At 39.2% G+C, this 18818-nt stretch overlaps 1 protein-coding gene across 2 annotated transcripts in view; it reads left to right on the forward strand.

Moving 5' to 3' along the window:
• The window catches only part of RYK (receptor like tyrosine kinase), a 677262-nt gene that overhangs the window by 458931 nt on the left and 199513 nt on the right, over nucleotides 1–18818 (forward strand). For both annotated transcript variants that reach the window (XM_053709793.1, XM_053709795.1), the window contains exon 10: nucleotides 4823–4892. In XM_053709793.1, coding sequence (XP_053565768.1) covers nucleotides 4823–4892 — 70 coding nt within the window. The remainder of the gene's footprint in view (nucleotides 1–4822; nucleotides 4893–18818) is intronic.

The following is an 18818-nucleotide window of genomic DNA, read 5'->3' on the forward strand; positions in this document are numbered from 1 at the left end:
CAGTGTTTTACTGTGTGTTTAATTTGCTGTGTGTGGGTTTCATCTATGTGCATGGTCCCCATCACTGATGATTATGAAGATGTAATATTTTCCCTGGTATGCTAAGTAAGCACAAAATGTACAGACTGCTCTGTGTATTGATAGAGAATCCTGCTATTCTGGAATCTCCCTGGCTTCAGTTGAACATTTCTCTAAATTTCTCAATTCATGCTAAAAAGCAGTATTGTTTATCCATGATCATACCTGGCTGGCTTTGCCTTTGTGATATGGATAATTATGTGTAAAAATTTGGAAAGATGCACAATATAAACCTTTGTTTGACAGCTTAAGCACCAGGTTCAGAACCTTCAGTCTTATGCTAGATAAGTATGCATTACAGATTGGTTAGGCTTTTTGTTGTGGTAAAGCAAGTATTATTTTCAGCGTGCAATAAACTTTACATGATAATATAACTAGTAGGCATCTTTAGGAAAAAGCTTTACAATCAACCTTGTGTTCTTTTAACTTGGCTTGTCAATATTCCTTCTCAAGCAGAATTGTTGTTTACAAAAGTAGTGAGGATACTGGGTGATGTTACTGGATATTCTTGTAGACCATTTTTTATATACATTCATTTTTTTTTAAGGTTCTCTAGTTGCAATGCTGTTCAGAATACAGACTTTTATTCAAGTATTCAGGATGGACATAAACTTAAATTGTGCATCACAATGTGAAAGCTCAGATCACCAGTTCTACTCAGGTTGAATGATGTTAAATACATTCTGCAAGATTGTAGAACATTTTTTTCAATAAGTGACAGACAGGAAAACTTTCACACTAGTAAACTTTGAGTCCATATAGAAATTTCTTTTTAGTTGTTGCATGAAAATTGGAATTTAATTTGGGTCTGTTTGTTTAAACTTTTTAATAAGTTTTAATTAAGGTCATTTAGCACAGATCCCACTCTAAATTAAAAAAAAAAACAACTAAAAACACCATGCCACTTACTATAGAATAACTGCTCAGCCAAAGCTAAACATTTTAAAAACAAATAAAAATTTGCTTTGCTCCAATTGTTTTCAATAGTCAAACTCCACCTACCATGTGCTTTAGTCGGAAAAGAGACAATTAGGGAAGGATTTATAGTAGAGATAACCTTGACAAGTCTGCAGGGTGTATTTCCAGCATCGAGAATTAAATTGAACTTTTCAGCGCTAAATTGCACCATAGTGTGGGGCATTAAATAGTGGATGTATATTGCAAAGAGTACTTCATATAAGTGAACATTTTATATAAAAATCTCAAAGTGTTGCCTCATGGGCATTCAGAGAGGGTGGGGCCAAATGGCTCCCCTTTGCATTATTCTATTTATAACATTATATCTAAGCACCCACAATGGGCCACTAATTTTTAAAATGATGGGCAGTACCTTGTGCAACAAACAACTTCCACCTGCTGCAAATCACAGTCAAAAATAGAGAAACTAAATTCTGATCATATAATCTCACATTTAAGTTTTGTTTTTGTTTTTTTGTTTTTTTTATTGAGGACAATATAAAAATGAAGTAATAACAACATAATGATCATACACATCAAATATTCACATCATACTTGGTGGTTTGTAGTAGACATAGTGAAAGTCCTCTTTTTTCCATCTCTTTTAATTGGAGAGGTCACAATTGGACCAGTGGTATTGTGTAAGTCCATTGTAAAAGATTGTTGATAAGCATGATAAACATAACAGTAAAACAGGGATAACTTGAAATAAGCTGATTCAAACCTATAAAACCATATAAGTACAATATCAGCATTTATTATTGTACATTTAAAAGGGTTAAGGCTCAACTGGGAATCTGATAGAGTTTAGAGCTATACTTGAGATTTAATCTTATATACAGATGACACTTTGAGCTTTTGAATTAAGGTTATTAAAATGGGATAAAGGTAAAACGGTGAGACGTGTATGAGCATGATATTACATTTAAAACTATGATACTGCCATGTTATATAAATGCTTTTAGGGGAGTTACATTGTAAACCGTGACTCTGGCATCACTGTCACATTTGTATACCCGATCGACTGATGGTTAAAAATGCAAGTTTAAATCTGGGAACAGGAGGGGGTAATGATTACATTTAGGGATTGATAGAGTGGCGACATGTAAACTCAAGGTATCTTTAGCCGCATTCTTAAAGAAGGTGTTAATGTGCTCCATTGTTCTCAGGGAGTCATAGGGAATAGGGGATTATCCTGGCATTGATATATAACATGCTCCCTCCACTGTGAGCCCCGGCCGTAGGCCCCGCAAGGTAGTGGGAGTACCCAACATTTATTAGTGTGACAGGTCTAACCCATATGCTGTGGAGCATTTATCAGCATATACAGCCAAATTATGTAAGAAACTAGCTTTATGCAGGTGTCCAAATGTAAGTTAATGCTACTAATAAGGAGGTATAATAGGGTAAAAACAAATATTAACCAAAATCTGAAGCTCTCCGTTTCCCCCACAAGTCTGTACCTGCTTCTGAGCCCCCATGTTCCACTCTATTAAGTTGTCCCCAACATACAGCAGTAGGCAATAATGAATATAGGTTATACTTCGATACCGTAACTTTTTTTTTTTTAAAAAGAATGGAAAGTAAAACTCATTAGGGATAACATGTTGGAATAAGGAAAAATTATTAACAATAGACCCGTTTGGAGCCTATGTGGTTAAGTTAGAGTCGGAGGTTGCCGATATGAGAAATCAGCTGTCTGAGCGGGGCAGCTGCAGTCTACCCTTCTCCTGTCTTTGGAATATAGCCGACATCTTGTAATTGTAAAATGATTCCCTCCAAGGCAGATAAACATCCTCTTTCTCCAGGCCTGTAAGTTACTACAGACCAACAGTGGGCGAATTGGTCAGTGGGTTTTTTGGGTGTCACTAGAGTTTGGCATGAGATCGCTGACCAGGCATTTGTGTAGGACGTGTCCATCTTTGTTTTGCGCCTGTGTGGGTGTTCGGACCGTGCGGCACCATGTTGCTCCTGTCCAATTTCTCTGTCAATGAGTTTCGGCTAAGTGGTTGCCTCTGTCTGCGAGTGACCATCAGGCTCCCCAGCTAGCGCAATGTGTCTGCGTGTCGAGTGTGGCAGCTGAGGCCCTACCTGTAGGTTATCGAGTGCCCTCATGTAAAAAGCATCTGATGCTGCGTAGTGGTCGCCCGTGGCCGGGCCCTCAACAGTATAACAAGCTCCTTTGATATGCTCACGGTCTGAGACCGGCATCGAGCTCATCTGCGTCTGAGTGATGATATCAATGCATTGAAGGCTTTGTTGTCTCATAGCGAAATTGTGAGGCTCTATCTCTGGTATTGTGTGCGCCGTGGAATTGGCGCCATATGGTTTGTTTGATTCATAGAAACTGTTCCTTTGAGCGCATAACTGTTGTTATTAGAAATCTTGGCCACTAGAGAATCGTATGGCGCTTTGAGTAATTTTTCGAAGAGTCTCTCCAGCCTCTCAAAAGAAGGTGTTAGGCAGTATTCAAAATCCGGTTCTCCTATGCAGATCATAGTGAAGGAAGAAGTACATAAGCACACACACTCCTCTGTCATATACTTGTTTCCCAGTGTATTATCGATGTGTTCTCATATATATCAGGTGTGATTAAGTTCTGAAGAGATTCGGTAAGTCAGCCTGATCTGACAGCACCGATAACCCACTCTTCCCGGGGGGAGGTGGATACCAACTATTAGGCCGCCGCCTTTGGCCGTTCTCCGATCTGAATGTCCAATGTCATTAACACAGCAAATATGAATAATTTAGATCCCCAAGTGCCAGGACTATGAGGCTTTCTGTTTTTATGTTCGTATCATAACTGTGAGAGTTTAATAATCGGTGGATTATCAAAGGTTCTGTTGGAGCTTTCAGAAAATGCGTCCGATCCTGAACGCTGCACGGACACGCCCCATCACACATTTAAGTTTAACATAAATATACATCTCTTCTGAGAAGTCAGAAGCCAGAATTCTAACTTGAGATTTGTAGGAGCAACTTCCTTACTTGTTATTTCTATATAAAAAGAAATAGCTTAAAGGGATATAAAGGTCAAAATTTAAATGTGCATTGGTGCATTACAATTTTAAATAAGAAAATATTTGCAATATTCTTCCATTAGCAAAAATGCTTTTAGTAAAATGTATTTCTGTTTTTCCAGCGGCATACGCATGTATGCTGTGCACACCAGTATTCAAGCATAGGTAGCTAGCAGTGGTGTGTATTGTCTGTGAAGAAAACAAATTGTCATTCAAGCTTCTGGTGCGGTATTTAAATACTGGCTCACAGGCCCTAGCAGCATATGTGCATATGCCTCTGAAAAACAATAACTTTTAATAAGAAGCATTTTTGCTAATGGAAGTATATTGCAAACATTCTTATAACCCAGGCACTCTACAATTTTGACTTTTCTCTCCCTTTAATACTAATCTCCTATATGAAGACAATATATAGTGATACAGAATGATATTGTTAATTTTCTCTGACGCATCCCTATTTTTGCAGCATAAGGGAACCTTTTTTACTTGTTGACACCATGAAAATAAATGATCTAATATCCCAGATCTTTTGAATAATACATAATTGACTGATCTGAGCTCCTCTACTTAACAAGCTAATATTGTCAGTTTTGTATAAATCACAAATATGTAGTAATTTTATTTAGCACACCGAGACTTCATTTTACTCTTAAAAGTGGAATAACGGCAGAACAATAGTGAATATGACATGCCATCCTCTAAGTACTATCAACAATTGTCACATGTTTTATTTAGTTACCCTAATAATTTGTCTCAATCTGTTTTAGACCAGGCCTCTGAAGTGCAAGTCACAATGATGCTAACTGAAAGCTGCAAGCTGCGAGGGCTTCACCACAGGTTAGTTTTACACTATGAGAGCCTTTAGGTGCTCACATTTGATTTTTTTAATTAAGGTATACAACACAAACTTGTAAGACAGTGATGTTACTAATACATTATAGGGCACTTATTCAAGTTTTTTTTTTTTTAATAAGGAAGTAAATTGCAAACACATTAACTCTTCAAAGCCATTGGTTTTGTAATTATTTTATTTCTTTCATGTAATTAGCAAGAGTCCATGAGCTAGTGACGTATGGGATATACATTCCTACCAGGAGGGGCAAAGTTTCCCAAACCTCAAAATGCCTATAAATACACCCCTCACCACACCCACAAATCAGTTTTACAAACTTTGCCTCCCGTGGAGGTGGTGAAGTAAGTTGGTGCTAGATTCTACGTTGATATGCGCTTCGCAGCAGGCTGGAGCCCAGTTTTCCTCTCAGTGTGCAGTGAATGTCAGAGGGATGTGAAGAGAGTATTGCCTATTTGAATTCAATGGTCTCCTTCTACGGGATCTATTTCATAGGTTCTCTGTTATCGGTCGTAGAGATTCATCTCTTACCTCCCTTTTCAGATCGACGATATACTCTTATATACCATTACCTCTACTGATTCTCGTTTCAGTACTGGTTTGGCTTTCTACTACATGTAGATGAGTGTCCTGGGGTAAGTAAGTCTTATTTTTTGTGACACTCTAAGCTATGGTTGGGCACTTTTATATAAAGTTCTAAATATATGTGTTTAAACATTTATTTGCCTTGATTCAGGATGATCAATATTCCTTATTTCAGACAGTCAGTTTCATTATTTGGGATAATGCATATGAATAAATCATTTTTTCTTACCTTAAAATTGACTTTTTTCTCCCTGTGGGCTGTTAGGCTCGCGGGGGCTGAAAATGCTTCATTTTATTGCGTCATTCTTGGCGCGGACTTTTTTGGCGCAAAAAAATTCTATGTCATTTCCGACGTCATACTTGTCGCCGGAAGTTGTTCGTGTTTGCGTAATTTTTTTGACGTTTTGCGCCAAAAATGTCGGTGTCACCGGATGTGGCGTCATTCTTGGCACCAAAAGCATTTAGGCGCCAATAATGTGGGCGTCTTTTTTGGCGCTAAAAAATGTGGGCGTCATTATTGTCTCCACCTTTTTTTCATATTATTTAAGTCTCATTTTTCATTTGCTTCTGGTTGCTAGAAGCTTGTTCATTGGCATTTTTTCCCATTCCTGAAACTGTCTTTTAAGGAATTTGATAGATTTTGCTTTATATGTTGTTTTTTCTCTTACATATTGCAAGATGTCTCAGATTGACCCTGGATCAGAAGCTACTTCTGGAAAAACGCTGCCTGATGCTAGTTCTACCAAAGTTAAGTGTATTTGCTGTAAACTTTGTAGTTTGTGATGATTGTCATGATAAGCTTGCTAATGCAGATAGTATTTCCATTAGTAATATTCCATTACCTGTTGCTGTTCCATCAACATTTAATACTCAGGATATTCCTGTTAATATAAGAGATTTTGTTTCTAAATCTATTAGGAAGGTTATGTCTGTTATTCCTCCTTCCAGTAAACGTAAAAGGTCTTTTAAAACTTCACATTTTTCAGATGAATTTTTAAATGAACATCATCTTTCTGATTTGTCTGTTTCTGATGATGATTTTTCTGGTTCAGAGGATTCTGTCTCAGATATTGACACTGATAAATCTTCATATTTATTTAAAATTGAATTTATTCGTTCTTTACTTAAAGAAGTTTTAATCGCATTAGAGATGGAGGAATCTAGTCCTCTTGATACTAAATCTACTAAGCGTTTAAATTCGGTTTTTAAACCTCCTTTAGTTATTCCGGAAGTTTTTCCTGTCCCTGATGCTATTTCTGAAGTAATTTCTAGGGAATGGAATAATCTGGGTAATTCATTTACTCCTTCTAAAAGGTTTAAGAAATTGTATCCTGTGCTATCTGATAGATTAGAGTTTTGGGACAAAATCCCTAAAGTTGATGGGGCTATCTCTACTCTCGCTAAACGTACTACTATTCCTACGGCAGATAGTACTTCTTTTAAGGATCCTTTATATAGGAAAATTGAATCCTTTCTAAGGAAAGCTTATTTATGTTCAGGTAATCTTCTTAGGCCTGCTATTTCTTTGGCTGATTTTGCGGCAGCTTCCACTTTTTGGTTGAAGGCTTTGGTACAACAAGTGTCAGATCATAATACTCGTAGCATTGTTAAACTTCTTCAACATGCTAATAACTTTATTTGTGATGCCATCTTTGATATCATTAGAATTGATGTCAGGTATATGTCTTTAGCTATTTTAGCTAGAAGAGCTTTATGGCTTAAAACTTGGAATGCTGATATGTCTTCTAAGTCAACTTTGCTTTCCCTTTCTTTCCAAGGTAATAAATTGTTTGGTTCCCAGTTGGATTCTATTATTTCAACTGTTACTGGGGGGAAAGGAACTTTTTTACCTCAGGATAAAAAATCTAAAGGTAAATATAGGGCTGCTAATCATTTTCGTTCCTTTCGTCAGAATAAGGAACAGAAGCCTGATCCTTCCCCTAAAGGAACGGTTTCTGTTTGGAAACCATCTCCAGTCTGGAATAAATCCAAGCCTTTCAGAAAGCCAAAGCCAGCTCCCAAGTCCACATGAAGGTGCGGCCCTCATTCCAGCACAGCTGGTAGGGGGCAGATTACGATTTTTCAAAGAAATTTGGATCAATTCGATTCACAGTCTTTGGATTCAGAACATTGTTTCACAAGGGTACAGAATAGGTTTCAAGGTAAGGCCTCCTGCAATAAGATTTTTTCTTTCTCGCATTCCAATAAACCCAGTGAAGGCTCAAGCATTTCTGAAATGTGTTTCAGATCTAGAGTTGGCTGGAGTAATTGTGCCAGTTCCAGTTCTGGAACAGGGTCTGGGGTTTTACTCAAATCTATTCATTGTACCAAAGAAGGAGAATTCCTTCAGACCAGTTCTGGATTTAAAAATATTGAATCGTTATGTAAGGATACCAACATTCAAAATGGTAACTATAAGGACTATTCTGCCTTTTGTTCAGCAAGGGCATTATATGTCCACAATAGATTTACAAGATGCATATCTGCATATTCCGATTCATCCAGATCACTTTCAGTTTCTGAGATTCTCTTTTCTAGACAAGCATTACCAGTTTGTGGCTCTGCCGTTCGGCCTAGCAACAGCTCCAAGGATTTTTTCAAAGGTTCTCGGTGCCCTTCTATCTGTAATCAGAGAACAGGGTATTGTGGTTTTTCCTTATTTGGACGATATCTTGGTACTTGCTCAGTCTTCACATTTAGCAGAATTTCATACAAATCGACTTGTCGTTTCTTCAAGAACATGGTTGGAGGATCAATTTACCAAAGAGTTCATTGATTCCTCAGACAAGGGTAACCTTTTTAGGTTTCCAAATGATTCAGTGTCCATGACTTTGTCTCTGACGGACAAGAGACGTCTGAAATTGGTTTCAGCTTGTCGAAACCTTCAGTCTCAATCATTCCCTTCGGTAGCCTTATGCATGGAAATTCTAGGTCTTATGACTGCTGCATCGGACGCGATCCCCTTTGCTCGTTTTCACATGCGACCTCTTCAGCTTTGTATGCTGAACCAGTGGTGCAGGGATTATACAAAGATATCACAGTTAATATCTTTAAATCCGATTGTACGACACTCTCTGACGTGGTGGACAGATCACCATTGTTTAGTTCAAGGGGCTTCTTTTGTTCTTCCAACCTGGACTGTGATCTCAACAGATGCAAGTCTGACAGGTTGGGGAGCTGTATGGGGGTCTCTGACAGCGCAGGGGGTTTGGGAATCTCAGGAGGCGAGATTACCAATCAATATTTTGGAACTCCGTGCGATTTTCAGAGCTCTTCAGTCGTGGCCTCTTCTGAAGAGAGAATCGTTCATTTGTTTTCAGACGGACAATGTCACAACTGTGGCATATGTCAATCATCAAGGGGGACTCACAGTCCTCTGGCTATGAAAGAAGTATCTCGGATACTTGTATGGGCGGAATTCAGCTCCTGTCAAATCTCTGCGGTTCACATCCCAGGTATAAACAATTGGGAAGCAGATTATCTCAGTCGCCAGACGTTACATCCGGGCGAATGGTCTCTTCACCCAGAGGTATTTCTTCAGATTGTTCAAATGTGGGGACTTCCAGAAATAGATCTGATGGCCTCTCATCTAAACAAGAAACTTCCCAGGTATCTGTCCAGATCCAGGGATCCTCAGGCGGAGGCAGTGGATGCATTGTCACTTCCTTGGAAGTATCATCCTGCCTATATCTTTCCGCCTCTAGTTCTTCCAAGAGTGATCTCCAAGATTCTAAAAGAGCGTTCGTTTGTTCTGCTGGTGGCTCCAGCATGGCCTCACAGGTTTTGGTATGCGGATCTTGTTCGGATGGCTACTTGCCAACCTTGGACTCTTCTGTTAAGACCAGACCTTCTATCTCATGGTCCTTTTTTCCATCAGGATCTCAAATCATTAAATTTGAAGGTATGGAGATTGAATTAATACTATGTTACAGGCTCGTAAATCTGTGTCTAGGAAGATATTTTATCGAGTCTGGAAAACTTACATTTCTTGGTGTTCTTCTCATCAATTTTCCTGGCATTCTTTTAGAATTCCTAGAATTTTACAGTTTCTTCAGGATGGTCTGGATAAAGGTTTGTCTGCAAGTTCCTTGAAAGGACAAATTTCTGCTCTTTCTGTGCTGTTTCACAGAAAGATTGCTAATCTTCCTGTTATTCATTGTTTTGTACAGGCTTTCGTTCGTATCAAACCTGTCATTAAGTCAATCTCTCCTCCTTGGAGTTTGAATTTGGTTCTGGGGGCTTTACAAGCTCCTCCGTTTGAACCTATGCATTCTTTGGATATTAAATTACTTTCTTGGAAAGTGTTGTTCCTTTTGGCCATCTCTTCTACTAGAAGAGTTTGAGTTATCTGCTCTTTCTTGTGAATCTCCTTTTCTGATTTTTCATCAGGATAAGGCGGTGTTGCGGACTTCATTTAAATTTTTACCCAAAGTTGTGAATTTTAACAACATTAGTAGCGAAATTGTGGTTCCTTCATTGTGTCCTAATCCTAAGAATTCTAAGGAAAGATTGTTACATTCTTTGGATGTAGTTAGAGCTTTAAAATATTTTTTCTGGTTCCAGGAAAGGTCAGAAGGCCTCTGCCATTTCTTTGGCGTCTTGGTTAAAGTCTTTGATTCATCATGCTTATGTTGAGTCGGGTAAAACTCCGCCTCAAAGGATTACAGCTCATTCTACTAGGTCAGTTTCTACTTCCTGGGCGTTTAGGAATGAGGCTTCGGTTGATCAGATTTGCAAAGCAGCAACTTCGTCTTATTTGCATACTTTTACTAAATTCTACCATTTTTATGTGTTTTCTTCTTCTGAAGCAGTTTTTGGTAGAAAAGTACTTCAGGCAGCTGTTTCACTTTGATTCTTCTGCTTATAATTTCAGGGTTTTTGTCATTATAAGATTAAAACTTTATTTTGGAGTGTGGATTATTTTTCAGCGGAATTGGCTGTTTTTATTTTATCCCTCCCTCTCTAGTGACTCTTGCGTGGAAGTTCCACATCTTGGGTATTTATTATCCCATACGTCACTAGCTCATGGACTCTTGCTAATTACATGAAAGAAAACATAATTTATGTAAGAACTTACCTGATAAATTCATTTCTTTCATATTAGCAAGAGTCCATGAGGCCCACCCTTTTTTGTGGTGGTTATGATTTTTTGTATAAAGCACAATTATTCCAATTCCTTATTTTTTATGCTTTCGCACTTTTTTCTTATCACCCCACTTCTTGGCTATACGTTAAACTGATTTGTGGGTGTGGTGAGGGGTGTATTTATAGGCATTTTGAGGTTTGGGAAACTTTGCCCCTCCTGGTAGGAATGTATATCCCATACGTCACTAGCTCATGGACTCTTGCTAATATGAAAGAAATGAATTTATCAGGTAAGTTCTTACATAAATTATGTTTTTTCGTAGTTTACAAATATTTGAATAAAAGCAAATGACACTTAGCTCATATTGAAATATGTACAATGCATAATGGAAAACAAGCTGTAAGTTAGATATAAGTCTTTTATATATATATATATATATATATATATATATATATATATAAAAGGTTTTCATTTTTTTGAGTCTTTATGTAGCATGTTGCAAGGTTTGTGCTCTGAAGTTTGTTGAACATACTTTACTTTTGCCGGTACAAAAACATGTGTGAAATCCCAAGATATACAGAATTATTTGTTCCAAATTAAGAGCCTGTTAGTGTAAATGCAATAAAGTTTTGGTAAACCATTATGAAGTCTTGAACACAGGCTTATAAAATTTTGAATTCCAGTTGATTTCCTTCTGGTCACTTTATTCCAAATTAATTGTATGACTTTCAAGTTTGTTGATATGGTGAGTCCACGGCTTGAGTAATTACTGTTGGGAATATCACTCCTGGCCAGCAGGAGGAGGCAAAGAGCACCACAGTTAAACTGCTAAGTATCACTCCCTTACCCACAACCCCCAGTCATTCTTTTTGCCTTCTGTGCATGGAGGAGGTGAAGTTTAGGTGTCTGAAGAAAACATTTGATTTAATCTACAACCAAGTTTTGGGGTATAGAGTATTCCACGTCAATCCTTGCAGTCGGGTAGTGGTGGCTTTAAAGCAGTTAGGAACTTGTAAAGAGTTACTTCCTGCGTTCTCTTAACAATTGCTGCCCTAGTTTAGAAAGCCAGAGTTGGCTACTGTGTTCTTTCTTTTTCAAAGGTCTCTGTGAAGAACTGTGTCTTCCCATACCTTGTAACTGTCTACATGCCGGACAGCGGAGCAGGTTAGTGCTTTTTCTTCCAGTTGGGGAGACATGCAAATTTAAAGACACTGCTTTCTCCAACATAGGTGTGTCCGGTCCACGGCGTCATCCTTACTTGTGGGATATTCTCTTCCCCAACAGGAAATGGCAGAGCCCAGCAAAGCTGGTCATATGATCCCTCCTAGGCTCCGCCTACCCCAGTCATTCTCTTTGCCGTTGCACAGGCAACATCTCCACGGAGATGGTTAAGAGTTTTTTGGTGTTTAAAATATATCTATTGGTGTGAATCTAAAGGATTCCCATGGAACAAGATAAAAATTCCTAGGATTTTATCCTTTCTACAAGAGGGTTTGGAGAAGGGATTATCTGCAAGTTCTCTGAAGGGACAGATTTCTGCGTTATCTGTTTTACTTCACAAAAGGCTGGCAGCTGTGCCAGACGTTCAGGCGTTTGTTCAGGCTCTGGTTAGAATCAAGCCTGTTTACAGACCTTTGACTCCTCCCTGGAGTCTCAATCTAGTTCTTTCAGTTCTTCAAGGGGTTCCGTTTGAACCCTTACATTCCGTAGATATTAAGTTATTATCTTGGAAAGTTTTGTTTCTTTCATGTAATTAGCAAGAGTCCATGAGCTAGTGACGTATGGGATATACATTCCTACCAGGAGGGGCAAAGTTTCCCAAACCTCAAAATGCCTATAAATACACCCCTCACCACACCCACAATTCAGTTTTACAAACTTTGCCTCCGATGGAGGTGGTGAAGTAAGTTTGTGCTCAAAAAGTTCATTGATTCCTCAGACAAGGGTAACCTTTCTGGGTTTCCAAATAGATTCAGTGTCCATGACTCTGTCTTTTACAGACAAGAGGCGTCTAAAACTGATGGCAGCTTGTCGAAACCTTCAGTCACAATCATTCCCTTCGGTAGCCTTATGCATGGAAATTCTAGGTCTTATGACTGCTGCATCGGACGCGATCCCCTTTGCTCGTTTTCACATGCGACCTCTTCAGCTTTGTATGCTGAATCAATGGTGCAAGGATTACACAAAGATATCTCAATTAATATCTTTAAAACCGATTGTTCGACACTCTCTAACGGGGTGGACAGATCACCATCGTTTAATTCAGGGGGCTTCTTTTGTGCTTCCGACCTGGACTGTAATTTCAACAGATGCAAGTCTCACAGGTTGGGGAGCTGTGTGGGGATCTCTGACGGCACAAGGAGTTTGGGAATCTCAGGAGGTGAGATTACCGATCAATATTTTGGAACTCCGTGCAATTTTCAGAGCTCTTCAGTTTTGGCCTCTTCTGAAGAGAGAATCGTTCATTTTTTTTCAGACAGACAATGTCACAACTGTGGCATACATCAATCATCAAGGAGGAACTCACAGTCCTCTGGCTATGAAAGAAGTATCTCGAATTTTGGTTTGGGCGGAATCCAGCTCCTGTCTAATCTCTGCGGTTCATATCCCAGGTGTAGACAATTGGGAAGCGGATTATCTCAGTCGCCAAACGTTGCATCCGGGCGAATGGTCTCTTCACCCAGAGGTATTTCTTCAGATCGTTCAAATGTGGGAACTTCCAGAAATAGATTTGATGGCGCCCCATCTTAACAAGAAACTTCCCAGGTATCTGTCCAGATACCGGGATCCTCAGGTGGAGGCAGTGGATGCATTATCACTTCCTTGGAAGTATCATCCTGCCTATATCTTTCCGCCCCTAGTTCTTCTTCCAAGAGTAATCTCCAAGATTCTGAAGGAATGCTCGTTTGTTCTGCTGGTAGCTCCGGCATGGCCTCACAGGTTTTGGTATGCGGATCTTGTCCGGATGGCCTCTTGCCAACCATGGACTCTTCCGTTAAGACCAGACCTTCTGTCACAAGGTCCTTTTTTCCATCAGGATCTGAAATCCTTAAATTTAAAGGTATGGAGATTGAACGCTTGATTCTTCGTCAAAGAGGTTTCTCTGACGCTGTGATTAATACTATGTTACAGGCTCGTAAATCTGTATCTAGAGAGATATATTATAGAGTCTGGAAGACTTATATTTCTTGGTGTATTTCTCATCATTTTTCTTGGCATTCTTTCAGAATTCCGAGAATTTTACAGTTTCTTCAGGATGGTTTAGATAAAGGTTTGTCCGCAAGTTCCTTGAAAGGACAAATCTCTGCTCTTTCTGTTCTTTTTCACAGAAAGATTGCTATTCTTCCTGATATTCATTGTTTTGTACAAGCTTTGGTTCGTATAAAACCTGTCATTAAGTCAATTTCTCCTCCTTGGAGTTTGAATTTGGTTCTGGGGGCTCTTCAAGCTCCTCCGTTTGAACTTATGCATTCATTGGACATTAAATTACTTTCTTGGAAAGTTTTGTTCCTTTTGGCCATCTTTTCTGCCAGAAGAGTTTCTGAATTATCTGCTCTTTCTTGTGAGTCTCCTTTTCTGATTTTTCATCAGGATAAGGCGGTGTTGCGAACTTCTTTTGAATTTTTACCTAAAGTTGTGAATTCCAACAACATTAGTAGAGAAATTGTGGTTCCTTCATTATGTCCTAATCCTAAGAATTCTAAGGAGAAATCGTTGCATTCTTTGGATGTTGTTAGAGCTTTGACATATTATGTTGAAGCTACTAAATCTTTCAGAAAGACTTCTAGTCTATTTGTTATCTTTTCCGGTTCTAGAAAAGGCCAGAAAGCTTCTGCCATTTCTTTGGCATCTTGGTTGAAATCTTTAATTCATCTTGCCTATGTTGAGTTGGGTAAAACTCCGCCTCAGAGAATTACAGCTCATTCTACTATGTCAGTTTCTACTTCCTGGGCGTTTAGGAATGAAGCTTCGGTTGATCAGATTTGCAAAGCAGCAACTTGGTCCTCTTTGCACACTTTTACTAAATTCTACCATTTTGATGTATTTTCTTCTTCTGAAGCAGTTTTTGGTAGAAAAGTACTTCAGGCAGCGGTTTCAGTTTGAATCTTCTGCTTCTGTTTTTTATTAAACTTTATTTTGGGTGTGGATTATTTTCAGCAGGAATTGGCTGTCTTTATTTTATCCCTCCCTCTCTAGTGACTCTTGTGTGGAAAGATCCACATCTTGGGTAGTCATTATCCCATACGTCACTAGCTCATGGACTCTTGCTAATTACATGAAAGAAAACATAATTTATGTAAGAACTTACCTGATAAATTCATTTCTTTCATATTAGCAAGAGTCCATGAGGCCCGCCCTTTTTTTTGTGGTGGTTATGATTTTGTATAAAGCACAATTATTCCAATTCCTTATTTTATATGCTTTCGCACTTTTTTATCACCCCACTTCTTGGCTATTCGTTAAACTGAATTGTGGGTGTGGTGAGGGGTGTATTTATAGGCATTTTGAGGTTTGGGAAACTTTGCCCCTCCTGGTAGGAATGTATATCCCATACGTCACTAGCTCATGGACTCTTGCTAATATGAAAGAAATGAATTTATCAGGTAAGTTCTTACATAAATTATGTTTTTTGGTTGCAATTTCTTCTGCTAGAAGAGTTTCAGAGTTATCTGCTCTGCAGTGTTCTCCACCCTATCTGGTGTTCCATGCAGATAAGGTGGTTTTGCGTACTAAGCCTGGTTTTCTTCCGAAAGTTGTTTCCAACAAGAATATTAACCAGGAGATAGTTGTACCTTCTTTGTGCCCGAATCCAGTTTCAAAGAAGGAACGTTTGTTACACAATTTGGACGTAGTCCGTGCTCTAAAATTCTATTTAGAGGCAACTAAAGATTTCAGACAAACTTCTTCTTTGTTTGTTGTTTATTCTGGTAAAAGGAGAGGTCAAAAAGCAACTTCTACCTCTTTCTTTTTGGCTTAAAAGCATTATCCGATTGGCTTATGAGACTGCCGGACGGCAGCCTCCTGAAAGAATCACGGCTCACTCCACTAGGGCTGTGGCTTCCACATGGGCCTTCAAGAACGAGGCTTCTGTTGACCAGATATGTAAGGCAGTGACTTGGTCTTCTCTGCACACTTTTGCCAAATTTTACAAATTTGATACTTTTGCTTCTTCGGAGGCTATTTTTGGGAGAAAGGTTTTGCAAGCCGTGGTGCCTTCCATTTAGGTGACCTGATTTGCTCCCTCCCTTCATCCGTGTCCTAAAGCTTTGGTATTGGTTCCCACAAGGTCTGATGAATTATTTTCTCTAACTACAGTCACCACGGTATCATATGGTTTCTCCTATGCATATTTCCTCCTGTACGTCGGTCGAATGACTGGGGTAGGCGGAGCCTAGGAGGGATCATTTGACCAGCTTTGCTGGGCTCTTTGCCATTTCCTGTTGGGGAAGAGAATATCCCACAAGTAAGGATGACGCCGTGGACCGGACACACCGTTGGAGAAAGTAATTTATCAGGTAAGCATAAATTCTGTTTTTTTTATTGGGACATAGATAATCCTGTTGTATGGGTTACACTGGGGCATGAAGCAGCATATGTGAGACTAACATATGTGAGACTCTTTTAAAAGGAAAGGTTCAAATGTTTGTATTAGGCTTTATTTTCTGACTCATATTTACTTGATAAAACAATTCAAGTTTAAACTGAAAGTAAGGCTGAATTTTCTATTTCAGCAGCTTATTTATTTCCCCTTTGCTTTTAAAATAAAACGATGCAACATTTTAAAATTGTCCACTTTGAAAAAACTGTTATTTCTGGTACTCAGTGTACCAGGAAGTTATTTATAGTGCCTCTCTGTGTCACAGCAGTAATTTGAGCTCTGCATTTGCGATCATATGACCAGCTTTTCTTCATAATGTTACTGAGGAAAAAGTAGTTTCTCCTACATTGGTGTATCCGGTCCACGGCTTCATCCTTACTTGTGGGATATTCTCATTCCCTACAGGAAGTGGCAAAGAGAGCACACAGCAGAGCTGTCCATATAGCTCCCCTCAGGCTCCGCCCCCCAGTCATTCTCTTTGCCGCTCTAACTAGTAGCAACTCCACGGGGGTGGTAAAGAGTATGTGGTGTTTAGTTGTAGTTTTTTATTCTTCTATCAAGAGTTTGTTATTTTAAAATAGTGCCGGCTTGTACTATTTACTCTGCAGCAGAAAGTGATGAAGATTTCTGCCGAGAGGAATATGATTTTAGCACCAGTAACTAAAATCCATTGCTGTTCCCACGCAGGACTGTTGAAACCAGAGAACTTCAGTTGGGGGGAACAGTTTGCAGGCTTAACTGCTTCAGGTATGATCAGTCATTTTTCTAACAAGACCTAGTAATGCTAGAAGACTGTCAGCAATCCCCTCTGGGATAGGTAAGCCATTTTTCTTAGACTCTGTATAAAATGATGGCTTATATTAAGGGCTCTATGCTGGTTGACACTATTGTGGGCTTAATCGATTGCTTTTTAGCATGTTTTCTTTATAAATAAGGTGTTTTTTTCAAACTTAAAACACTTTTGGGGTTTAATTTGCGCCTGGCACTTATTTGGACACCTAATCTAGTCAGAAAGGCCCCTCCACTCTGGAATGAAGAGGGAGGAGGCCTCATTTTCGCGCCTCAATTGCGCAGTTGTTTTGCCTAGGCAGTTCATGCAGCTTCACGTGGGGAGTCCAGAGGCATCAGAAAAGACTCCAGAGAGGCTTATTTCTTACTAAAATAATCCCTAAGGAAGGTAAAGGCCACAGTGGAAGCTGTGGCATAGTACTGTAGTGTTTTTAACCGGTTAATTGCTGTTATTTGCTCCGGTTTGGGCATTAAGGGGTTAATTGGCAATCTTTTCAAAGCATTAAGGCACTGTGGTGAAAATTTCATTAAAATCTGATGTTTATTTCATGGTTTTTTGATGTTTCAGTAATAAAGTGTGCACTTTTATTATTTAAAGACACAGTAACGTTTTTGTCAAAAATAATTTTTATTGCATTGAAGATCTGTTTAAGTCGGTCAAACATGTCTGACCCTTCAGATAACCTATGTTCTGTATGTTCAAAGGCCAAGGTGGTTCCCCCATTAAATTTATGTGTGAAGTGTGCCATAGCGTCCAAACAGCTTAAGGACCGTACAATCACGCTTAAAGATATAGCCCAAGATGATTCTTTAGCTGAAGGTAGTGAGGATAGCTCACTATCCTCTCCTTCTGTGTCAACACCAGCTATGCCCGCGCAAGCGATGCCCAATACATCTAGCGCACCAATTGCTATTACTATGCAACAGTTAGCAGCAGTAATGGATAATTCTCTCGCAGCATTTTTATCCAAACTGCCAGCTTTTCCTAGGAAGCGTGATTGCTCAGTTTTAAATACAGAAAATGAGCAAGCAGACGCAGAGGATAATTTATCTGTAGTGCCCTCACATCAATCTGACTTGGCGGTGAGGGAGGGCATGTCTGAGGGAGAAATTTCTGACACAGGAAAAGTTTCTCAGCAGGCAGAGCCTGATACCATAGCATTTAAATTTAAGCTAGAACACCTCCGCGCCCTACTTAAGGAGGTCCTAGCTACACTTGATGATTGTGACCCTTTGGTGGTCCCAGAAAAATTGTGTAAAATGGATAAATTCTTAGAGGTCCCAGTACACACTGATGCGTTTCTGATACCTAAGAGGGTGGCGGATATAGTGAATAAGGAGTGGGAGAAGCCAGGTGTTCCTTTTTGTACCCCCTCCTATATTTAAGAAAATGTTCCCCATTGTTGACCCCAGAAGGGACGCGTGGCAGACGGTCCCTAAGGTAGAAGGGGCAGTTTCAACGCTAGCTAAGCGCACGACTATACCAATAGAAGACAGTTGCGCTTTCAAAGATCCTATGGATAAAAAATTAGAAGGTTTACTTAAGAAAATTTTTGTTCAACAAGGTTTTCTTCTCTAACCAATTTCTTGCATTATTCCTGTAACCACTGCAGCTGCTTTGTGGTTTGAGGAATTAGAAAACTCGCTCCAGAAGGAGACTCCTTATGATGAAGTCATGGATAGAATTCACGCCCTGAAGTTGGCTAATTCTTTCATTACAGATGTCGCTTTTCAGTTAGCTAAATTAGCGGCGAAAAATTCTGGTTTCGCAATTGTGGAGCGTAGAGCGCTTTGACTGAAATCGTGGTCGGCGGATGTGACATCCAAAACAAAATTGCTTAATATTCCTTACAA

Source organism: Bombina bombina, chromosome 4 (assembly GCF_027579735.1).
Source record: "Bombina bombina isolate aBomBom1 chromosome 4, aBomBom1.pri, whole genome shotgun sequence".
NCBI lineage: Eukaryota > Metazoa > Chordata > Amphibia > Anura > Bombinatoridae > Bombina > Bombina bombina.